The sequence below is a fragment of the Dermacentor variabilis genome, unplaced genomic scaffold (genome assembly GCF_050947875.1).
Source record: "Dermacentor variabilis isolate Ectoservices unplaced genomic scaffold, ASM5094787v1 scaffold_13, whole genome shotgun sequence".
NCBI classification, from domain to species: Eukaryota; Metazoa; Arthropoda; class Arachnida; order Ixodida; family Ixodidae; genus Dermacentor; species Dermacentor variabilis.
The window spans coordinates 19,056,892-19,082,216 of NW_027460291.1; the positions used below are offsets into that span (position 1 = coordinate 19,056,892).

Genomic DNA, 25,325 nt, shown 5'->3' on the forward strand with positions numbered 1-25,325 from the left:
GCTTGGATACGAGTGAGGAGGAGTGCCCCGAGCCTGTCTCCTCCTCGATGGTGCAGCTCCAGCCAATCAGTAGCGGCCGAAATAGACAACCTGCACTTACACAATACCCCCCCCCCCTTTCCCCCTGTTATTACTGAATAGAACCCAACCTTCCTGCTTTCGTCAAGAGTATTGAACAAAGTCCGGAAAAAATAAATTTTTATTCTTTTTTCTGTCCAAGGTACTTGATGCACAATCGGTATACAGTTGATCACAGATATATCAAACTCGGATATATCGAACAGTCGTAGCATCCCCTTGAAAATACCATGCAAAAGTAGAGCGCTGTACTAAGCATATATTGAAGTCTTGTTCACATTCATTATGTGTGTGCCTTGCGAGTGGGCTTCTCATGCCATTGGAAATGTGGATGAAATGGCCGTGTTTTAGCAGATGCTGTCAAACAAGGCCTTGAATCTGAAAGACAGTACATGCAATAAAGAAAAAATAAGCAAGGTGTGTGTCTCATAGTATGGATGGCTCGTGCAGAAAAGTCTTAATTTGTACTCCGTAATGGCGGATTTGCTTTAGCAAACTTCACCGCAACACATACCTGTAATACGGCAAAGCATACTAAGAGTGATAACTAATCATTGTGCAGTGAAACATTCTACCTTCGGCTGTTCATTATTGGAAAGAGAATCACCACACTGTTTCAGAATTGCAAAAGGCCTCCTGGTCCGATACGTGCGTTGTGCACGAAAGCATGGATGGCACTCAATCTTTGTTTTTTTCGATCTTTTCAAGTTTCCACGAACGACATTTTAGGGTTCCCGAGAGTGGGCAAAAAAGTACAACTCGCATTTAGACAGATTTTCACATTAATTTCGATTTTAAAAAAACACTGCACGCCACATCCGGCCTTTTCAGAAAGACCATCGCAGCAGCGGTGCATAAGGTTCATTGCTGCGTGATTTGTCTATCCACAGTTAGCGCAAAACGTGTTTCGTTCGTGCTCACAGGACACATGGCCTTCAATTTGCAGTGGAACTAGAACTCAAAGACAGGTTCGGTGGGAATGGACTGGGGCGTTCTGTAGGTTGAAAGCCACTTTCGAATCTAACAGCATCTGCCTGGTTGGCTCATTGCCGACATATGATGACTGGCCGTTTAAATGACGTATTGTAACTCACGTGGTTAAGCACGTTCAAGGGCGATTTACAGAACAGTGGCAGCATGGCGTAAATATATACAGGCTGGTTTGCTTCCGCACTGCATCCATTTCTATTTATCCTGAATAAAAATGCACAACAAGCACTGGGATGCGTGCGAGGTGCACGGTGGTCTCGTGGCTAGGCAATGCATACTTTTAGGGTTAACATTGAGATCAGTTTATCAAAGACCATGCATACCACAGCTCGAGTGACTTGTGACAGTCGTCCCCCCCAAAAAAAGTCAACTTTTGTGCATTTGAAGTGGCCTTGGAGAAACAAATTAGTAAATTTCCGCTTTTCACGATCTTCACAGATTTTCGCATAAGCTTTATATAGGTGTATTATATAATTCGAATTGTTGATATATGGAATTATTTTGTGATCTTCTTGGAGTTGGATATATCCAATATCGACATTATTACCGTATATATTTGCAGAAGGCCTGCCCTTGTGTAGGACCCGCACCCCCGCTTTGAAGCATGAAAATTTTGAAAAGAAGTTCCACTAAGCGTCACGGGCATACCTGTGTGCTGGTTAATTTCTGCGAGCCACTATTAGATGGAATAAGTTACTGACCTGCCGACAGGGGCACTATCATCACTGTCGTTCCTGCCAGATTGCACAGCATAAATGCAGTGCGCTTCAACATTATCGACTGTGCTTACGCAAATCAGAATACGAGTAAAAGATTCCCCCCAGCGATTCAAGTCTACTAGCCCAGAGAAATTGAAGCCTGGTAAATCTTACAGCCAAAACCAAATGCTTACCCACAGAAGCAGCACCATGTCACCAGTCCTCCGCCGTATCCAACGAGTTGCAAGAGGTGGTCACTCCCAAGTCACCTCCAACTTGATCAGAATACCGGTTGGTTGCCATGTCCCTAGGTCCGTAAGGTCAATCTCACTGTTGCCTACCAGTTGTAGGATTTGGAGGTTGTGGCCTTGGAGTCTGGCATCACACAGAGGGTCACTCTCTAGCCTACGCCGTCTGTGCGTCTCATAACAGGTTCCTTACCTACGCTACTGGGGCATCACGCGGAGGCTTAGTGGGCCTGCGCCGTCGTCCAAGCTTACTTGGTGAGGGTTGCTTCTTTTGTGAAAAGTACGAGGTTGAGAGGATGAGGAATGGAACAGGGAGTTTATTTACATAGGAGAGGCAAGCTTATTTACAGAACAAGGGACACTTGTACTGGCCGGAGCACGGAGCGCAGTATATCGTTCTCGTAGCATGAGCTACAGGTCAAAACCAGACTACATCTTTCTGGCAGAGCACACACCACCCACTTCACACTTCAGTACACCAGAGCACACTCTCTACATCAAAGGTGCCCACTTTTAACCCCTCTGTCCTCCCTAGATCTTTAGGCCGGGGAAATCTGCGGTCACACCATCTTCCAATTGGAGCGCTCACAGTCACCTTGAGGGCGAGAGTGAGGGCAATCACTCCAGCACCTTTGTTCATGGAACAGCATCGGAGAAATCCCCCAGGCGCACACGGTTCATTGTCCCGGAGAAAGAAGCGGTTATCTTCCCTCCTCATTACATGTCCTGCCCATGCCCCCATTTCTTTTTCTTGATTAAGAGGATGCTCGTAGACAGCGGTGTCACGCTTGATTCCATTTGTGCATCTTGGCTCCTTGTGTAGCTCAGCAATTAGCTGGTTGTTCTTTGATTGGCTTTGGCGGCTAGCAGATGTCTCAGTGAAACGGCGTCGAACACACTTTCTCAAGAGTTCCTAGGTCTCAGTGTCGTGGTCGGTGGCCAAGGGCCATCCATCAACCCCGTAACCTTCAACTGTGTCTCTCCTTGGTGTTGCTGCTGGTGTGTCCGAGGTGACGTGAGCTTTACTAAGCGATTCGTCGCAGTAGGGCAGGAGAGGCTAAAAGGTTGCTTCTCCCACTGGCCGATCGTAAAATTGGTGCTTTAATGCGCCCACACACCATGCATCACTTGTCCACTTGACAAATATGCATGGTGTTTATTTTTTAGAAATAGCAGATATGTACTGTATGGTACCTTGAACTTAAATTTATCCAGTTTGTCCACAACCACTGTCGTGTCTAGTAGTAGTATATCCTAGCCTTCTCACGTCATCTTTTCCCTCTCACCCCTTCCTGCCATTTATGGGAACTGTGAGCGATGAGTGGCAAGGCTGCCATTCACTTGTGACTGTGTCGATTGTGCCTATGCTCTGCCTCCATTCACTGCAAGGAAGCACTGCAATTTCTGCAATGCTTTTGGGGAAGGTCACGGATAACTGCAGCTGTCAAACGGCTAGTGTGGCAACAACCAGGGAGCTCCAGAGGGCGTTGTGCACACGAGATGCGATGGAAAGGTCCAAACTAGTCTCTTGCATCGACTTGCCTCTCTGCCATGCTCCTGCCATCTATGTGCCTGATCTGAACCACCTGCTGACGCGTCGTGCAAGTCAGCAGTAGTGCTGAACAGCAGTAGTGGAAAAGTCAAAGGAAGAGGCAAAGAAAGCTTAGCTTTAAAAAAGTTCAGGTACGCCATGAAGAAGAGGCGCATGAAAGAGAATGATTGTGATTATGTGCCTGGTGGGCTTCTGGTCCGAGGTGGACTTGAATTTGCTGCTCTGTTTGCCAAGAATAAACCTTGATTGTGTGTTGAAACTACTTTGCTTGTTCTCTCAAAAGCGACTTTTCTTTTATGACATGTACTGTTGCCTTCAGTATCTTTTATGTAGTCACATTTTGACAATTCTTGTTGCATTTGAAAGCTGATGAGTTGATACACAGAATAAAACTAATACATGAGAATATTTCATGGGAATTTCTTGTTATTAGGCAATACAATTGATGAAAATTTCGAGGTTCACAACAGTCACGTTAGATATGAAAATAACTTTTATAGTAATAGAGCCAGAATCACAGTGATAGTCTAGTTATTATCCTTGATTGTTCTAGATTACGTATATATAAATTTTTATCTGGTATTCAACAGGAAAATAATAGAAAATTTGGGCAGAATGATGCTTCATAAAATATAAAACACTTAAGATCTCTTAGAAATAAGAACAAAATAGGTTGCACTGGCAGGTCAAAATATGCATTGCATGAAAATTTCAACTATGTACTGTAAATGTTTGAATGTATGAATTTTTGAACACCAGTGTCTTTCCTTCAGCTTATTAAACTGTTCATCTTCTGCGATGCCTTTTCCTGCTTGTGACAGGTAGCTCACAATCTTTTCAATAAAGCAATCTGCTTCACGCTCCAGATGTTCGTGCATGTGACATCTTCAGAACAGGTCAAGAACCTATTAGCAGAACTCAAAATGCGTTTCATGTCAGTCCAAGTTAACATAAAGATCACCGTTTGCATGGCCCTTTCTTGCCAAAAGTACGACCATGGAGTGCAGCTGCATCCACTGTTCTTTGGAGCACAGCATGCATAGGGAACAGCTTCTGCTTTGGTTTTGTCGGAATCATGATAAGAGCAAATACACATAGCAATGCCTTGTAACAGATGTTGGTCTTGTAAAGTGCCTATGTCTGTGAGGAGGCATTTTCTTTGATGACTGGACAAGAGGCACCTTTGTTCTAAATGACTGAGGTGACGTAAGACACCAAATACTTTCTGCAGCGAAAAGGTGTCATCTTTCCCGCTAAAGTGTGGCTCCTAGCAGAGAAGTTTGTTCTGGCCCTCACCACTGGCTTTCAGCTGTGCAGACTCCCATCTTGGCTTGGCCATTAAAAACCTTGTCAACCCGCCTCTTTCCTCCTGTAACAATATTCTATGAGAATATTGTTTGCTTGAAATTTACTATTGCACGGTTGTAAGTATTGGTAATGTAGAGCGTTTGCTGTCTAAGCTATGTTGCCATTTTCTTATCTCCTTCAAACCGCTTGGACAAATTTTGTAGACTCGTAGGGTACAGCTGCAGAAAAACATTCACACCACAATTTAACTCTTTCGTTACTGCGAGAAAATGGTTGTTTTTGACAAGTCTCGGATAAAAAAAAATATTTACCACTACAAATAATATTTCAGCACACATTGCAGCATGGCATATTGTTCATAATGAAATGCTCTTTCCAAAAACATACGTTGCCAAACAAAAAAATTTATTAGGTAAAACGTAAAAATTCTAACAAGCGCCATTTTTCCTGCCAGTTGATAAAAATAACATTACAGAAGCGTGACATCTACAAAACCATTATATAACAACAACAATAAAAAAACATGACGTCTACAAAAACGTTATTATCAAAGGAAATTCAGAATTTACACTTCAAAGATAAATAACCCAAGAATAGTGTCTGAAAAATAAATGCTCAGTACGCTGCCATTCTTTGGATACAAAGAAGAAACTAAAACCAGTTCATCACTCATGCCATGTGGTGAATTCCATGGGAAATCCATGTCCTGGATTTTATTAAACCGCCCTCACCAGGCCCCGTAGCAAATTCGGGCTATACGCTGGAAGTTACGTGTCCTCTAGGGAGCGTACTGCCGACAAAATTTTTGATCGGCTCAATAATAGTCGGCATAGAAATATTTCTGTGCCATGAACCCATGATTTCAGAAGGCGAGCTCCACTGCATAGCAAGACACTCTCTCCACTCACCCCGTCTAGCCTCTGCCAGCAAAATTCCTTCCCTCCGTTCTCCCATACCGGACCTCGAGGATCGTGTGACGCATACATCACACTTTTTTTTTCCTTTCTTTTTTTTTGGCACTGCGCACTTTTGCTGATGGCATTGCGTGCGAGCTGTTGTGATGTCTCCTTTCGCGCAGCACACGATTTTGCATGCTGTGCACAAGGACACATGACAAGTGGTACAATTCAGTGCTACATGAATACTGAGGCAGAACAAGCACATCGTAGAGCATGATCACATGCTGGAACACTGTAGAAAATGGCATAGTTTCGGTACCTGCGCACGTGACTGCACGACCGTGCGAACGAGCAGACGAAGTGAAAGTACATCTCTATTGCTTCGGTGCGAAGTAAAACGAACAACACGCAGACATTCTGTTTGTGTGTTTTATGATTTCCCTAAACTTCAATTCGTCAATTCAAGCAACAGATCACACAAATAACAGATGGTGCCTCGAATAATTCTCGAAGTCACGTGTCACCACCAGCAACGTCACACTGCGTACCAGAGTACGTAGGAGCAGAGATGCGAGTAGGTCACAGTCCTATTTGGAGCTGAGCAGCTGGAGAACGTATAATGGCATTCAGATTGAAATTTCAGGCCTTTCCACAGCGCGTAATTATGTAATTCTTTGCAAACACGATCATTGGCGCGCATTGTATGCTCTGTGCATGTCAGCTCAAAATGGCCAGACTTGGTGAGGGGCCATTTAAGCATAGGTGCACTCCGCACTTTTCCTACAAAACGTATGGTTTTTGTTCAACTTTGCAGTCCTCGTAACACATTTTGCCATTCCGCCTTTTCGGCATCTTCTGAGGATGGTCCGATGAGAAGTGCAAGGAACGTGCTTCACCAGTTCGTCTAGAGTCATGCACCTCTTCCAGGACCAATCGCTCTCAGCGTAGCTGGGCAACTACAAGATTATGCATCCAGGCATATCTGTTTGCATTTTTGCAGATTGTCTTTATCACCTCTGCAGAGAAGAGTAGAAAGAAATCCCACACCTTTGTAAACTGCCTTGCGCTGATCTGTAGTGCTGGGCCGAGATGTGATAAGGGCGGCCTTCTTGGCGTGACCGGAAGTTTCTTTGCTGCTGATGGCAGCACATCCTAACCAAGCAAAGTATGCACCCTGAAGATAATCAGTAGAGCTCTCAGGTTGCGCAAAAAGATCTGCAGATAAGTGCGCACAAGGAAGGAGACCGCTCAAGGCCATAAAGGAAACTCGCCTGTGAACAGCTGCAGATGTCCCATGCTGACTCAAAACATCGTCGCCGTCAGAGCTTGAATCGGCTTTGCTGTCATCTTTGGAATCATAACTCGAGTCCTCATCGCTAAATTGAAGAGTGGGTGCAGTATAGTTTCGAGCACGACGCTTTTCTCGCGACGCAGTCGCATGGGACGACGCCATGGGAGCAACTTTCAGTAACTGCGCAGTGACACTGGCAGCGCCCCTTGCCTGGATTTTACGAGAGAGGCAAAACTGAAAATCTTGGAAACTGGTTGAAAATGCCAGGTCCACATGTTGGACATGCGGTGGACCTTGAGAAATACACTTTGGCAGAATAAAACGACTCGGACTCGAAGCCAAAGCTCATCAGTGAACAGCTGTGCCATTTTCGGTTAATTATCAATACTCAGCACTGTCGGACGGCAAAGCCGGTGATATAATTTAATTCTTGACTTGCCGGGAATCATTTGATTACCAAATTTTGATGCTAGTGCAATGTAATCGTTAGTGGCATGCTTTTTTCTCGAGCATGGCAGAAGGTGACAGCCACGCCTCTTTTCGTTACAACATATGCACATTAGTTCACAAAAAGGTCTGTCAAAAATCACAATATTGCTGGACCACGAAAATTTAAACTGATTGAGAAAGTTCAGTGCCTCTACTAACTACAGGATGGCCTTAAGTGGATAAGAAACGGCTCCAACATGTCGAAATCGGCGATCTAAAGCATCGATCACCGGTGATCGATTTGAATAGGTGTGGTAACGGAAGAGTTAAGTGAAGTGTCTCATATTAAGAGAGAGAGAAAGAGAGTGAACTTTAATGAGCACTAGCTGTTCAGTCGGCTGGGCCTAGGCCTCCCACGATGGGACGTCGAGGTCTTGCCTCTTCGCCGCTTCGTAGGCCTGCTGGGTCGCCCAGAGTTGGTCGTCGAGATGGGAACTGCGCAGGGCGGCGTGCCATCTCAACGAGAGGGTCACGGGATTAAGGTCTGGGTATTGATGCTTGCACTCCCATAGCATGTGGGGGAGTGTTGCTGAATCAGTTTTACAGACCTTGCAGGTCTGGCTCGGGTAGAGGTCGGGGTATATGGTGTGATAGCGTGTAAGGGAGGGGTATGTATTCGTCTGTAACAGGCGAAGGGTGGTTGCCTGTGCTCTGTTTAACTTGTGGTGAGGGGTGGGGAAGGTTCTTCTTGCGAGGTAAAATGACTTCACAAGGTCATTGTATCTTGTAAGGCGGTCGCGTCCTGCAGGTGCACCTGCACCGTCTCCGGCACGGTTGACTAGTCCTCGTGCTACGGAGTGTGTAACCTCGTTGAGGTTGGTGAGGTGCGGGTGGACAACGCCGGCGTCTGCTGGGATCCAGACGAGGGTGATTTGATTTTCGGACGAATGCGAGGCTTGGTGTAAGATACGGAGTGATTGCTGAGAAATACGACCCTTGATGCAGTTGTTCATTGCTGCGCCAGAATCGCTCAGTATGGTGTGACAGGCTGGGTCAAGAGTGGCCAGGGCGATGGCCACTTCCTCAGCCGTTTCGGCATTTTGGGTAACGATGCTGGCAGCATGTTGGAACAAGCCGCCTGCTGTGGTTACCGCCGCAAAGCGCCGTCCGTCTTGGTACTCAGCTGCGTCGACAAAGGTGACACCCGCGGTGTTGGCATAAGCTTTGATGAGGGAGGTAGCTCGTGCCTTCCTGCGTTCTTTGTTGTGGTCTGGGTGCATGTTTTTCAGAATAGGGTCGGCGTGTATCCATTGCTGAATGTCGCGTGGCATTGGGCGTTTGTCTCCATGTTGACGGTGGTAGGTGATATCAAGCTTGGTTAGAATGCTGCGGCCCGTTTCCGTGAGGGTAAGCCGCTCTAGTTGAGTTTGACGTTGGGCTTGGATTAACTCGTCTAGCGTGTTGTGGATACCTAATTGTAGTAGGAGTTCCATGCTGGTGTGGCTGGGTAGTCCTAAGGCCTGCTTATAGGCTCCTTTGATGATGATGTCCAGTTTAGTCTTTTTCAGCTTTGTACCAGTTGAGAAAGGACGCAACGTAAGTAATGTGACAGACGATAAAAGATTGGACAAGGCAGATGAGGCTTTCTTCCTTCATACCCCCTCGCCGGTTGGTCACTCGTTTCAGCAGTCTGAATGTCTTAGCAGTCTGTCGAAGGATCTTGGAGATAGCCGTAGAGGTAGCTTCGTTGGCTGATATGGTCATACCAAGAACGCGGATGCTAGGGACCATGGGTATAGGTCTGCCATCCCTCAGGTTGAGCTCTATTTCCTCGTATTGGCGTTTATTCATGGAGCCCCGCAGGGGGCGTCTACGGAGTGTGGGGTGGTATAGGAGAAGCTCCGACTTTTCAGGGGAACAGTGGAGTCCCGTGCCTTCAAGATAATTTTCTACGACGTCAATAGCGTCTTGTAGGGCAGTTTCGATTTGGCCGTCACTGCCCTTTGCAGCCCAGATTGTAATGTCGTCGGTGTATATGGTGTGTTCAAGGCCGTCGAGTTTTTGTAGTTCTTGTGCTAATCGGAGCATAACCAGATTAAACAGTATTGGGGAAATGACAGAGCCTTGCGGTGTGCCCGTGCTGCCGAGGGAGAGTTCCTCCGATCGAATGTCTCCGACCGACAGGAAGGCCTGTATTGGATAGAAAGTCTCTTACGTAGTTGAAAGTGCGTTCTCCAAAGTTGAGCAAGGAGATGCGTTCGAGGATGGTGGAGTGCCTTATGTTATCGAAGGCGTGCTCGAGGTCGAGGCCCAAGATCGCCTTCGTGTGACGGGATTTGCCATCTAGGATTTGATGCTAAAGTTGGAGCATAGTGTCTTGGGTGGAAAGATGCTGTCTAAAGACAATTATCGAGTGGGGGTAAGCACATGTGTCTTCGAGGTGAGTGTTTACACGGGTTAGGAGTGCATGCTCCATGACCTTGCCTACACATGAAGTTAGCGATATGGGCCGGAGATTGGCGAGGCTAGATGGCTTACCGGGTTTGGGGATGAGAATTACTTTGGCCGTTTTCCATGTCGGGGGAATGGATCCCTGGCGCCAGCAGTTGTTCATGTATTCGGTGAGTTGTTGCACCGAGGGGTCATCTAGATTTCTTAGTGTTTTATTTGTAACACCATCTCGGCCTGGTGCTGAACAGCTGTTCAGCTTATGCAGGGCAGCATGAATCTCTGCTACGCTGAAATCTTCATCAAGGGCAGGGTTGGAGGTCCCTGTGTATGGCCCGTTAGGTTGAGTAGGTCTAGATGGGATCTACTTTTGACATAAGCTATTCTTAATGTGGTCCTGGCCATGCGTCTTGCTTTCTGTGAATAAAAGCTTGGTGAGGCGATCTTGTTGATATGAGCGGGTGGTGGTGCTATCAATCAAATGTTTGAGGATTTTCCACGAGCGGGGGTGGTGGAGTTGCCCGTCTAGAGACTGACAGAGCTCTGTCCATTGCTGTTGACTTAGAACGCGGCAGTGTGCTTCAATTTCCTTGTTGAAAAGTGCGACCTTCCATCTGAGTCTTCTATTAAGCTGTTGTCCCTTCCATCTAGAGAGGATGGATGATTTGGCCTCGATAAGATGGGCGAGTCTGCTGTCCATGCACTCAGTTGGGGCGTCTGTTGTGATAATGCTGGTGGCCGATTTAGTATAAGACAGTAGATCGCATGACCATGATTCTATGTCGGTAATGGGAGTGTGCGTCGCTGTGGTTACACTGCGTTTACGGAACGCATCCCAGTCCGTCCAAGTAAAGTCCCTTGTTCTTCTCATAACGGCTGTTAGGTGTGGGAGAGTAGTAATTTCGATGATAGAGTGATCACTTCCGAGGTCGTGTTGGGTGTTGCGCCAATGGGCGTTGTCTGCGTTTTTGGTGAAAGTGAGGTCTGGTGTTGTGTCTCGTTCACTAGAAGTGCCGAGACAAGTGGGGAAGGCTGGGTCAGTAATGAGTGTAAGCCCAAGATCATGGGAGTCCTGCCATAAGTTACCTGCAGCAGAGCTGTGTCTGTAACCCCATCCTGTATGCGGGAGATTGAAGTCACCTCCGATGATAAGGGGGCTGCTGCCTGTGATGTTAAGGGCCTTTTTGAAGAGGGCTAGAAATCGGCTATGGCGTTGAGATGGAGTATTGTAGATATTGAGGATAAATATTCCTTCCTTTCGTTTTCTGTGCGGGATGAGCTCAATGAAGAGGTGTTCGATGCACCGATCGTTGAGATTGTGTTCGATTGTAGTAATTCTTTTTCGAACGAGTGTGGAGACTCCGTGTAGAGCGTTGTTCGCAGTGAAAGGTTGATATCCTGGAAGGTTGACCGGAGTATCGTGCGTTTCCTGGAGTAAGATTACGTCGGGTTGACATGAAGTAGTACGGAGGTGTTGACATAGAACGGGTTTTTTATGGAGGTAGCCTCGGCAGTTCCACTGCCACAATGTTGTGTCCGTGTTAGTGTGGGCCATGATGAAGGATAGAGGATGCCACAGGTGGCAGGGTGGTGGCGACGGTTCCTGTGGTGTCCATGGCTACGGCTTGAGTGGTGGAAGCGGTTTGTGTGAAAAGGGTTTGAATATTAGCTTCCATGGCGGTGACTCTGTGCATAAGGGCGATTAGAGAATTCTGTAAAGTTTCCACCGTGCTTTGGAGTGTTATGAGCATATCCTTGACTTTGGAGCGTACTTGGCCCTGAGCTCCTTCTTGGAGGGCTCACTTTTTGGGGCTGGTCTTGAGAGTTTTTCGGGTTGGCTGCTGGTAGCGGGTTCTGGGGTGTTGTGTGTGGGCTAGGTTTTGGGTTGTTTGAGGCTGTGAACCTCCTGGGTAATCTTTTGGATTAAATCATGCATAACTGCGTTTTCTTTCTTAAGGTGTTCGATGTCTGTGTTGTCTGTGTTGGGTTTAGGCAGTTGGGGGGATAATACGGGACCCTCTCACGAGACGCCCGTCAGGGCCTCTGCGAAGCTCACCTTTTCTGAGGTATATCTGGCTCCTGGAGTCGACGTGGATCTTGATCTCGAATGACGTCGGTCCGACCTCGGTCTGGAAAGGGACCGGGACCGGGACCGGTGCTTGTTCTCTATGGACGGGAAATCTTCTGATTGAAGGGCTGAATACTGTGCTACTCGGCGTTCTCCGAAGCGTCTTCGTATAACATACGGCGTTTTGTACCTGGCAGTACAAGCTTTGTCCGCTGTGGGGTGGGGTTCACCACACAACGTGCATTTGGGTGTACACTGATGATCTTGATCTGGGTTGCGAGCTCCACAGCCCCGGCAGATCTTGTTATTAGGGAACGGGCAAACGTCCATGCGGTGCCCGAGATGGCCGCAGTGGTAACAGATATCGATCTGCTTGCGGTACAGGGAGCATGGGATTAGTGTTGCGCCATACCGAACCATGTATTGTATGTCAGGTCCGTCGAAGACAATGACGATTGTCGTGGTGGAACTGATTCGCTTTGCGGCCAGGGCTAGAGGATTACGATCATTTATGATGTTAGCATCGACTAGTCTGGCGTTATCGGTGAGAGGGATGCCTCTGATGACTCCTTTGGTAGTATTATCTGGAGCGGCTTCGTATGCGCTGACCTCGTGGGTTACCCCGTTGACTTGGATGGACTTGATTCTTAAGTGCCGGTCCGCATTTTGCGGGCTGGGCGTGCTGATAACCATAATGTTTTGCTGGTTGTTCGAGCATATTGTGTCGTTTTGACTGTCTTCTGAGCTAAGTTGCGTTGCTTGAATAGCTGCAGTCACTGTAGGGCTGCCGACCTTGGAAATATTGAGTGCTCCTTTGGGTCTGACGATGATCTTGATCTCATTTGCTGGTAGTTGGAGCATGCGTCCGGCCTTGAGAACCTGAGTTCTAGCTTGTTTCCTGGGTCTATAGCGAGAGCGAGGCTCTTGCGTCCTAGGTTGTTGTTCTTGGGATAGTTTTCAGCCCCGCTGCTCGTCTGGGCGACGGGCAGTACACCGACGGGAACAGGCAGTACACCAGCCCATCTCGGCGGTTAGTTCTTCTGGGGAAATATCTTTGCCACATACTGGGACTTCCATGCTTCGCAGAATTGGCCAGGGACTTGGGCGTCGTAGCAGAGCTCGCACCCATATTAAGAGAGCTACGGAGAATTACAGGTTAGCCTCCTCCGTAGCCATGCTTTTTCACCTCAACTAATTCGCTGAGCAATTGGGGCTAAACTTCGTCTTCACTGGCTCTGCGTCATATGACTTATCTTCTTCAGGTGTGTTGGAGCCAGTGTGTGAAGCCTCTCCAACCTCTCTGCTAGCTGCCTGGTCTCAATAGCCAGCAAGAGCTATCCAAGCAGCGTGTATGGCGGGCGTTCTGCCGCAGCACCGAGTGTGTCCGGTATTTTGGTAAGCGCAGGTGAGCTGGGTGTTTTGACGAATGGGCAGAGGCGTAAATGGGAGCGGCCTGCATGGTGCAGCCACCTGGTGGCACTGAGCTCAACCTTCCAAACATAGAGCTAGAGTCAAATCTTGATATGATGAATCACGTGGGTCCGCCGAAAATAGTTCATTATTTTGAAATATCGTTGTAATGAAAAACTTGCGGTTATAAGCTAGTGGACAAACCTAAGAATGAAAATGACGTACCTTGGCAGTAGACGCTTGTGCAGACAGTCATACTCTCAAGTAAAAATGTTTCACTCACTTCAAAGCTGCTTTATTTGAAAAAATCAGGGATTTTCCTCTGGTTCGTGCAGCATGCACGGCCGATTAGGGATGCGTCTACATCTTCACTTTATGCAATACCTCATCGGGTACGTCATTGCAAGGAGCGATGAAAGTGTCGTCTTCGTTCTTGTGCACTAAAACATCACTGTTTGACACAGTCTCATCTTCTGTGTTCAGTGACCCACAGTAATCTTCCTTCGGGTCGTCGTCGTCACTGAAGATGTTCTAAACACAGTTAAAAATCTCTTGGGTTGTCAGGTCCGCCGCCGTTAGTGTTGTGCTGTCGCTCTCCATGTACTGTCGCCGACCGTTTATTCGGACCTCAGGGCGACTGCGGAAATGTCCAAATAAACAGGTGTCCGAAAAAGCAGATTAAGAAAAAAGAAACTAAATCCTTTATTTCCACGCACTTATTCGGACTCGGCAGCAGACTTGAAGAAATCGTGAACGTGCCGTTGCACGCTGTTCCATTTGCGCGCAATCAGATTAGCCTGAATCTCGGAGATGGTCATACGGTCACTATAGGCGGCTGAAAGCACAGTCACTGCTTGTACACGCTCTGCATGCGATGGCAGCGTAGCACATGGTGCGTCATCTTTTGACTTGGAGTCATTGTGTGGCGGTGCAGCAGAAACCTGACAAATGATCTCGCCGTCGTCGAGTTCTGCACATGTCAGTACAGCAGTGTCAGCATCTGTGAAACTGTCAAATGAGACGGTGTCCGGAATCGCGATGCTCGGAAGAACATTTTCGGCGTCAGTAGAGGGAGCACATCGGACGGCGACAAATCCTAGGCCACCCGGCACCTGCTTGCCAGCATTCCCCAGCGCAGTCTGCGCGGGCACTGTCGGCGCCGTTAGACACTTGACGCGATGTTTCTGTATCACCGCAACCTCGACACAGCACATAAAGCAAACATCACCGTGCCATCACGCCGACACCAGTTGCACAAACGAAAAACGCCGCCTACTCGCAGCGTCATGCACAAAGAAACAAACAAATCAGCTGCTAGATTGTCTTGACATGGCTTACTAAGCTGAGACCGGAACTGCTGTAACAATGGCTGTAGCTACGAACCAGGCAAAAACGATGATGAGGAGCAGAGATTTGCAGTAGTGCCACTTCGTGGGGGCAGCAAGGAGGCTCTGTTCAAAACAAAAATGGCGTTCAGCAAGTCGAACCATGCACCGGTCAGGGTCGGTGCATGGTGCTCTCGGTCAAGTTGGCTCAAGGAGTGTCCGAAAAATCAGACGAGAGGTTGCAAGGTGTCCGAACTTTCTGCAGTTGTTATACATTATGGTCTATGGCGAGAATCGTGGTGCCGCGAAGCAGACCGAATAATCGAGCGTGTCCGAATTTTCGGAGTTCGAAAAATCAGTCGGTGACTGTAGTCGTCGAAGGAAGAGACGGTGGGCAGCAGTTACACAATCTCGGTCCACAGGTCTCCTGGGTTGTTGTTGGTCGCCTCCAGGTCATCTTCAAGCTGCACAGGCACTTTAAAAAGCCCTGCTTTTTGCCAGCAGCTGCTGATGGTGGACGCCTTCAAGTTTCACTAAGCTTCTGTGAGCATTTCCGCTGCCTTACGAATATTGATTGCAGTCAGCTGCTTTAGGCAGAGGTTGATAATCAGGCAAGGCGCTGATACCAAGCTCAAGGTGCTTACGAAATTCTGCTTTGATACTCTTTATAATGCCCTGGTCTAGGCGTTGCAGCAAAGATGTGTTTGACGGCAGAAAATCCAATTGAGTGTGCGTCAAGCGAACATTCACAATGTGAGCAGAGCTGCTGCTGACAACCAGTAGAATTCTTCGGTCATCCCGCCTCATTTGGTCGTTGAGTTTGATGAGCCACTCAGAAAAGAGTTCTCTGGTCATCCAGGCTCGTTTGTTGGCACGGTAGTTGTATGGTAACGACATTACGTTTTTCATGCAGTGAGGCTTCGTGTACATGCCCATGAAGAGCGGTTTAATTTTCTTTGTGCCTGTTGCATTGCAGCAGAGCAGGACTGTCATGCGAAGATGCGACTTCTTCCCTCCTTTTCCACTGCTGCCCTTTGAAGTGCATCATCCGGTCTGGCAGGAGCTGATAAAAACATGCGGTCTCATCCACGTTAAAAATGTAGTCTTCAGAGTACGACTCAGCCACCTCTAAAAAACTATCATTGCGCCAGGAATCTGCACCTTCTCTGTCAGCAGCCTTTTCCTTGCCCGAGACTACCTGCCAAGTTATTTCGTTCCTTTGGCGGAAACGAAAAAGCCAACCCGCACTGGCGTCGAACCTAGTTATTTCAAGTGCATTGGCAAATTCGCGGGCTTTTTATTGTAGCATTGGGCCAGACACTGGAACGTCTGGCATTTGTGAACCACTTGAGAACAGCTTGGTCTGCATTCTGAAAGTTTCCCAGTCGCATCCGTTTCCTCGTAGGAGCGAGTTGCGATTCCCGGTGAAGCTTGACAATCCTGTCTCAGTCTTTCAAATCGGTCGCGACGGTCAATGGGGCAATGCCACGCTGTCTGCACACGTCGATTAGCTTTTTCCTCGCGTCGATTTCCTGCAATACGTCGTCCTGCAGCAAAAACTGCTTTCGCTTCTTGGCGCTGTCGCTAGCTGCATTCATTGTTGGATCTCGCACGAACATCGCCATACCTTTGTCGTGAAGTTCTTGAAATTTGTGGGAAAGCAGTTGGCACTCGACAGAGTGGTGATGATAGCTACTGCAACATGGTGATGATGATAGCTACTGTACTCGCTGTTTCTGTTTCATGCGAGAGTTGTGCTGCTGTTACTTTTAGCAGAATTCGTAATGATGTTCCTCGGTTATAAAGTGGAAACAAACTATGTGCATTATCCTGAAATATGCACTGTATTGAAATTGTTTCGAAATATTTTTACATGGAAAATGTAGGCAATCTGGCAGAGGTTTTTATATATTCATAAATTTGAGAAATTCATGAATGTGGGGTTTGTAGTAACGAGATTTGACTGTAGTAATATTGCTGTAACCAAGTACAAAACATTTTAAACATTTAAAAAGACATGTTTTCAGTTATGCTGCAGCCAAAAAATTTAGACCAGCAGCAAAGTAGAATACACTTGGTTACCGCTTTATTAGCTCTGTGTTTGTCTGGTGGCTGCACCTTGCAGGCCGCTCATGTTTGTGCCTCCGCCCATCGCCAAACACTCAGTCCACCTGCATTTACCAGTATACCAGACACACTGAAACTCCCTATTGTGGTAGTAATCCTCTGGCATGAAGTGACAGCCACAAATGCATAGATTCTGGCGCCAATAAGGTACGATAGCCCGATGCACTGCAGCCACTCCGCTCGCCTGATGCCTTGTCAAGGGACACAATGTCGCAGCTTGGCACGTCGCCAATTGTTTGATTTGCAGCCCACAACGCAACAAGGTTGATTCAAAGTTCTTGCGAAAAGAGGACCATTAATCGCAGCTCTCGTCAGCACAGAGCATGTCGTAAGGCAAGCAGATGACATTTGCTGTGTGCCAGAAGTGCTTGAGTTCAGTGATAAATTGTAGTTGTGTATTTTTCTGTGTCACTCTTCTTTTATAGAAACAAATTAACCAACATTCCAACTATTACGAACAGCATTTGTTCATCATAAAGTTGGAAAAATTATCGATGAAACTTTGCGGGCAGCCAATCGGATAGCTCACCCAACTGACGTTACATGAGCCCGCAACAGATGGTGACGGGGCAGCTGAAAACTCAGGGAAGTGCTGTTGCTGCGATCGGTAGTGATGCACATTTTTAAGACCTTATGATAAATTACACGCTTTGCGTGGAGTGTTTAAATGTATCACTTAATGATGAGAAGAACTTACCCTAACGACTCAGTACGTTTGTACAAAATTGTCAAAATGATTTCAGGGTCCCTTCAGCATTATGCTTATCCTATCATTTTTTCTTTTACGGAGTGATGTGCAGGGCTCAGTCTCTTATCAACCTTTTTTTTTATCATGCCAAGTTTTAGTTTCATAAGGCTAGTACTTGTAGAATGCACTGATTGTATACTTCTCAAGGATACCTGTAAGCTGGCATTCATAACTTTAAGGGCCCCTCACCAGGGTTGAGCATTTTAAATGGACAAGCACAGTGTAAACAATGCACGCTAATCATCACGTCTGCAAAGTGATGATTAGCGCTGCTGCTCACCGTGAAAATAGCTGAAATTTCAAACCAAATGCCATGCGCCCTTCTTCTCAAAGGAGCCACGCTCCAAGCTGGAGTGCAGCTGGAGGTCAGACGCACAAGTGCGCCTGCATAATTCACATTGCTGAAAAGTACATGACTTGAAGAATTATTCAAGGCTACAGCAGTTATTTGTTTGATTTGTTGCTTTACTACACAATTTAAAGTTTAGAGAAGTAATAGAGCCTGCAAACCGGATGTCTGCGAGTCTTTGTTTTACTCTGTGCCATAGCAAAGGGGATGTAGTTTCATTTCTTCTGTTTGTTCCCACGATGTGTAGTCATGCACGTAGGAAACAAAACCATGTGCCACATTCTACCGGGTTCCAGCGCGCGATTTGATCCGCTTGTGTCTGCCTCAGTGCTGGTATGGCACTGACTTACAAACTGCTGGTCAGATGTTCTTGTGTACAGCGCCTAAAAGGGTGCACTGCATGAAACAAGAAAACTGCAACAGTTTGAGTGTGAGGGCATTGTGCAGTGAAAACGCACGAGGAAGAAAAGGTGGCGGCGAGGCCCTTGACGTCACACGATCCTCTGGTATGAAAGAATGTGGGAAAGGCCTGCGGAGTACAGGCGAGGCAAGCGGAGAGAGCGTCTATGTTGGCGGTGAAGCTCGCCTCCTGAAATCTTGGGTTTGCCACACTTCAAATATTTTTAGCTCAGCTATTATTGAACCAATATGAAAAATTCTTGTGGTAGAATGCTTCCTAGAGGGCACGTAAGAAAAATCAAAATCTGCTATGTGGCCTGGTGAGGAGCCCTTTAATAGTTCCAATACTCTAACCCATGCGACTGGTTGTTTATTTTTTTCGCTTTCAGTCCTGTATTGTATGGTTGTAATATAAATTATGAGTGATGGCCCTTGTATCTTTATTACGCGTAGACCCTTGTATTTGTTCCATGTGTTGTGTTGGTGGCACGGGCGCGAAATTGGCAGTCAAGCCCACAGTACTTGAAAATGATGTGTGCTCACTTTTTTAAAGTATATCATGCGATAGTCCTTGTTATGCTTGTATAACGCACTATAAATGCTGCATAGTGTCCTTAATAAACTACTGCTATAAAACCAGCTTGCTATATCCAGTTGTGAATGAAGTGCAAATACGAGTAAAGGGCTGCGCAGGTAGTCTAGGAACAAGCTTTAATTTAAAAATAAACAGAGAGGATTGAAATTTTGTTTGTGCATGTGCCCATTCAAAAAGTTGTTTTGGTCTTTTTCGGTTGATTGAGACATATGGTGAAACAAAACTTTGTGACCCACTGGTATTTGAATGCATAATATAATATCGTTTAGTGTTTCTTACTGCTGCCATGGCTATGATAGGAAGTCGTTACTATGGTGACGTTGTAGTAGTAGCAGTATAATAGTGGCCCAACAACCTGTTCTACACATGTATTAATTGTGGTACAGGGATGTCTAAAATTTCGTATGCTTGATGATGCCTTTGTTGTGATACTACAAGGTGTGCAACTGCTTCCTATTGTAAGAGATAAGGAGAGTTGAAAACTTGCTGCTGGTAACCACACCTTGTCTGACGTGCAGTTTCCCTGGGACATCGTCAAGAAGGCCTTTGAAGTTGGATTGATGAACCTTTCCATACCTGCAAAGTATGGTCAGTCCTCGCTTCCTTCTATTTGCGAATGGTTCAGTCTGGCTGAAGAACTTGGGCTGGTTGGTGCAGATTCATTGGAGCCAAGCAGAACAGGCAGTGGGTGGACTATTACGAACAGCACAGATAAATAGCTCCAAAGAACCATCACCAAAGTCATGCATGGGAAAAGAAAAGAAGACATGAAGCAGACAGCAATGCTAATGACACACCCTCCAATACGTTGATTTTCTTAGAGAACTGTGCAACTGTTCCTTTTATGTTCTGCTTGGCACCCAAGACGCCACACTTGAGTTGACTCTGGGATAGACACAATTTTCTTCACCAATGTGTGGCAACTTCTGCTTTCAATCAGTGTGTGCTTTTATACATTGGTCTCTATGACACCTCGAACTCGTGAAATAAGGTTGAAGATCAGACCTCATCTCAACCTTATTTTGTGATGTCGAGGCTGTGTCCTCACTGTGGAATGCAGCTGGTTTCCCATGCGTAGACTTATACAGGGTGTCCCAGCTAACTTTAGCTAGGGTTTAAAAATATGCAAATGCCACGTAGCTGAACAGGACCAAGGTAATGTTTGCTGTCGCTTAGAGATACTCAGATTATATTTTTTTTCTGCCTAATTAGACAATTAGTCTTAATTAATCTACTTCTCAAATATAATTAGATTAAAAGTGTCAACGAGAAAATTGTAGAGCAACATGATAAACTCCCGATACAGCTTTCTATTGCTCAATATGTGCTACGTAAAATTGTTTTTCCGAGCGTGAAAGAAGTCCACAAATGCACGCAAAATTGCTGGGCGACTGGCCACTCGAGGCACTTTGCGTGTATTTGCAGGCTTCAAAGCCATCTTGAACCTCGCAACTTGACCTCGCCAATATTCAACCTCACCGAACCTTGGAACTGGTGCGCAAGGTTTAAGGAAAAATTGTTGACGTCATTCACTGAATTTCTTGCAGTTGCCGGCTTCACCCCACTTCATGAAGTTGAGGTAAAATTGCAGCTGAGGTCGACTTTGTGAGGTTATAATCTTGTTAGGTGGCCTACCTTTGTTGGTAAATGGCTAAGGTCGTGAGTGCAGCCAGCTTCATTTTCATAATTGTGTCGTCAATTCTCCATGCAGGGAACGGTCAAAAACTGACTAGTAATAACAAATGTACACCACTCGAGGTAGCACACCCAGAACTAGCTCTATGCATTGGCATGCAGAAGTTGCTTGCTGCCAGCATCTTGGAGTAGAGGAAGACTTGGATGGTATTCATGCTTTTATTTCCCATACATGGGCTGTTTTTGTAAGCTCTAAAGCTTTAGGCATGTGGCTGACCGAGCAGTGGCATTGTGTGGGTGCTTTACCTCCTGTGCCTACCTCTGGACCTTTCTTGTGCCTAATTTACACTGTCTTAGCAAGCGTGGAATACAGCCTACAGCGGCACCATTGTTGCCTTTTTACTTGTGGCGATGTGATGCATGTTTCTAATATTACACAGCCACGTGAATCATTATCCAGTCAGTGTTGAGTATGTTGAGAGCTCCCTCATCATAGAAGCAATGGAGCGATTTCGGGGTGTTGGTGGGAGAGCGAATTAGCATATGCAGGTAATACAATTTGAAAGATAGTGTTGCATTAGAGTGCTTTAGCATGGCATCACCACTTACCATGACCTTTGTCACCTGCCGGTCTTTACAGTATTGCAAGGGAACTGACAGACAGGCTAGGGTTCATTGCTGTTTAGTAGCACAGTGGAATACAAGATGCAGAGAAGTGTATTGAGTAGTGCTCGTCCCGATTGTTTTCTCTTCTACATGCTGCGTACCGTCATCGTGCTGTCGAGTTACAGTGGCAGCATTAGTGCATCTACCTAGCTCCACTATCGCTGCATGCACCTTGTCTGGCAGAGGTAGTAGGAAGTGGTAGAACTGAGCTGTAAAACCCTGTTATCAGAAGTTTAAAGGCGTGTTTGTGTCTGAAAACAAACCTACTGTGATGCTGCAGATTTCAGAATCTTTGACATGTCGCACATCACTCCGAACCTCACAGTAGAATGGCTTGGATGGCACCTGCTCATTACTGTCGGCAAAGGCTATGCATGAAACGGTGATCGAGTCACGTGATGTGTGGTCCTTTTGCCTGTCGCATAGATAGGCCTTACAATAATCCACTGGTCGTAAAGTTGGGATAACATTCCTGTATTTTGGAGAAAAAGTGAAAAGCAATACTTTCTATGCAATAAATAAAAAATTGCCGTGAAACACAGGCTCACTATCAAACTGAGGACCTTGTTGGTATTCAGTACAATAGGATGTCACTAATTCATTAGTTTCAAAGGGGAATTCTGAGACTTATATGTTAAGCGCCCAACCCCTTCAAAGCGCCAGCATCAGCTGAAATGTTCACCCTGCTGCACTCCACTGCGGTCGCTATGAGACCGCTAGGGGTGATGGCGGGGATATTTGCTTCCCAAAGTGGAAAGGGAAAGACCGATGGGGGTGAAGATAAGGCAGAGTGTAAATAAACAGTCCTTGAAAGAAAACCCAGTAGTTGCAGGGCTTTTGTGAGACACATCTTGATAAAGCATGCACGCAGCCGCTGTTCCCACACTTCTCGTGCAATCCGCTAGCCGCATGATGCTCTCCTACATCGTCACCAGGAAGATCGAGTGGCACCACGTCTTGGGAAAGAATGTGAGCTGCACCTCTCGGCATTTCAAAATAGATAGAAAAGAATCTGCGAGTGGGACTACAAGTATGACGCGCTACAGCACCTCAACTACGGCAAGCAGAAGATTATGCACAAACTCGCAGATGGTGGGCCCATCTTCAATGAAGAGTTGGACGATGCCCTCTTTGATTACCTTCAAATGGAACGAGATGCTGGTCACGCCGTCAGTAACCAGCTCCTAACAGAGGAAGTGCTGAAAATTTCTGGAAACCTGAACCTTGGCAACTTCAAGGCCTCAAACACGTATGTCAACCGGTGGAAGAAGCAATTCGGAGTGACAATGCGCGTGTCCGCCAATGACAGTCAGAAGGCCCCTGCTGACTACAAGGAAGCTGTTGATGCGTTTCGCTCAAGAATCACAACTTTGAGGATGCGATTCGACTACACGGCCCACAACATCTGTAAGGTGGACCAGACTATATTGTTACAATGGACAGTCCAGCAACTTGTACCAACAACGTCGGGGGGGGGGGAAAGCATGATACGGATCACCAATACTGGCTGTGCCCGTCGCAGTTTCACCGTGGCCCTGGTGGCCCGAGCATCTGGAGATAAACTTCCTGCAATTATTGTCCTCAAGGAGCCTACATAAAGAATTCCAGCTCGGGCATTCATGCACCTTCGAATTCCAGGTCAATGAGGCCATTTAACATATTCTTATGTTTTAATATATTCTTCTGTTGTATCACGTGACAACAGAGAGGAACGCTGGGCACAAGGATAATTTGAAAGTGGCAGTGCTGACTCTGACGTAGCACCCGCGACCTAGGTGCAGTACATTGAAATGTACTCAGTGAAAATCCATTCACAGTTGTTCCTAATTCTTGTGCCCTTTGTTTTCGCTTCTACAGCAAATGTACATATTAAGTTTGTCTAAAAATGACTGGATGACAACCGAAAAATTTCTGGAGTGGTTCAGCCACACTTGGGGTCCCAACACGGACAATGTCTGCCGCTTACTCATCATCGACCAAGCCCTCCATCCACAAAGTGAAGGGTGTTGCCGACGCAACAGAAGCCGCCAGTACCGACCTCGTGTACATTTCAGGACGGTGGTGTGCAGGAATCCTGCAGCCTGCGGACGTCTATTGGAATAAGTCATTCAACAACTCCCTCCGCATGTCATGGGCTGAGTTCACGAGGAAGAGAGAGAAGACTTCTAAAGGGAACCTCCAGAAGCCTTGGCGCCAAGACGTGTTCAAGTCCACGCCTTGGGCTGCTGTGCCTGAAGAGGTGGTCGCGCGATCCTTCAAGGGGCATGGGATCAATGCTGCATTGGACGGCAGCGAGGACGTGCACTTGCATAAGTGACTTGTAGGCACCGAAGAGAATGCAGTCTGTTCAAGTCGCGCAAGTGTCAGCGATGAATGCATTTACCTCTTATTCTGCACTGACTCGGAAGAGTTGCTTGCTGGGTTCAGTGACGATGAGTAGGTGCTAGTGTACCCCATCATTTATCATTTGAAAATAAACATGCTTTCTTCGATGCCCTAGCCACCGTCGCCCTGCCTCGAAGTTTTTGTTGGCTGCTATCTTTGCTTTTACTGCTTTGACCAGACAAGCGCCCATATCTAGATTAACCCAATTTTCAGTGAAAGGGGTGTGGGAGCTTCCGCACTATTTTACTGTATGTTATTGATAGTTTTATACATTCTTGTTATGCAGTGCTAGGAGACTCCTGAGTGTGTGCAGCGCCATGTTTCTTGCCCAAAATTTGTAAGCATTAAATTTCGTTAAAAATTTTATTATATTTGATTCAATATTCGGCTTTCTTTTCTTGACTCGATTCGAAATCTACTATTTGGTATTCACACACCCCTAATTTTTTTTCTTTACGATGCTACTTCCGGTTCGGGCGTGCGCGGCGCTACCTCAACGTGAGATGCTTGCTCGTTTTGGTGTGTGCTTGGAGCTATATCACCCGCAGAGAACAATCAGAACACACAGTTATCAGAGCATATTGCCAGCAAGAGGTCTTTTCATTGTGTAGCTCATCAGCTTCTTTATACATTTTAGCACTCATTTGTGTGCCCTATTGGTATATCTAGGTTCATTAATGGTGAACACTGTGCGTGTAACGTTCCAAATCTATTTTGTGCTTGCACCAAGTCCACTTACCGGGATGATATAGTGCTGCGCAGTGTGGCACGTCGACAAATGCCCTGCTTGCTTTTGGGAAACTCCTTGACCACAAGTATCCAGGCAAGTGTAATCGTCGCTTGAATTTGGGCCCTGGCTACGTTATTTTCTGCACAGCCACACCACACAAAATCTGAATTTTCCTGCCGCAGAATGCAAGCCAAAGATGTAAAATTCTGGTTTTGGCAAACCTTAGTGGCCAAATGGTACTAGTAAAAGTTGGCAAAAATGCAAGCAGAAAATGCGATCGCAGCAGCAATGTTCATGATGTGACTTGCGCAGGCCAAGTAAAAAAAAAAAAAAAAAATTAATAAGCTGTCCTTTGGCATCCAAAATATGGGTCGACATTTTACATAACAGGATAACAGGATTTGTGCAGACCATTTTCTAACTAAAAGAAAAAGAAAAGCAATGAAAGAAAACTAAAAATAATAAAATACACTGTGTCCATGACAGTGCCTCTGGACACTAAAGATTGCATCAATCTCAATGCAAACCTTGTAAAACACAGGCCCTGGCAACAAGGCGGCTGTCCTCTTTTCTCGACCCGTCAGTGGCTGTTGGTGCGCATCTTCAGTCTAGAGTGAAGTAAGGTGATCTTGCAAGGGTTCGCATCCCAAACCGTTACAAGACTGCCGCCCTAGTTCACACCTGCATACTATACAAAAAGTACTAGATGACCGTGTTTAGATCAAAAGGGCTGATATCATTGGCGCGGGGACTCGTTGTCAGATGGAATTCTAAAAAAAAAATATTGTGTGCTTTGTTTTTGTTTGTTGCCAGGAAAAAGACCACATAAGATCAAGGCTGCTTTAAATGCTGTTATTGCTTATTTCTTGGTGTCCTCCACAACCTTTCAATTTGCACGTTATCGAATAGATAAGTAGATAAAAGTTAGCTACTTAGAATTAAATATT

At 46.3% G+C, this 25,325-nt stretch overlaps 1 protein-coding gene and 1 pseudogene across 2 annotated transcripts in view; both read left to right on the plus strand.

Annotated features, from left to right (window-relative positions):
* Mcad (Medium-chain acyl-CoA dehydrogenase) overlaps positions 1 to 25,325 on the plus strand; it is a 192,333-nt gene that overhangs the window by 28,166 nt on the left and 138,842 nt on the right. For both annotated transcript variants that reach the window (XM_075677417.1, XM_075677416.1), the window contains exon 4: positions 19,481 to 19,550. In XM_075677417.1, the coding sequence (XP_075533532.1) occupies positions 19,481 to 19,550 (70 nt within the window). The remainder of the gene's footprint in view (positions 1 to 19,480; positions 19,551 to 25,325) is intronic.
* Positions 19,558 to 24,767, plus strand: LOC142566580 (uncharacterized; annotated as a pseudogene).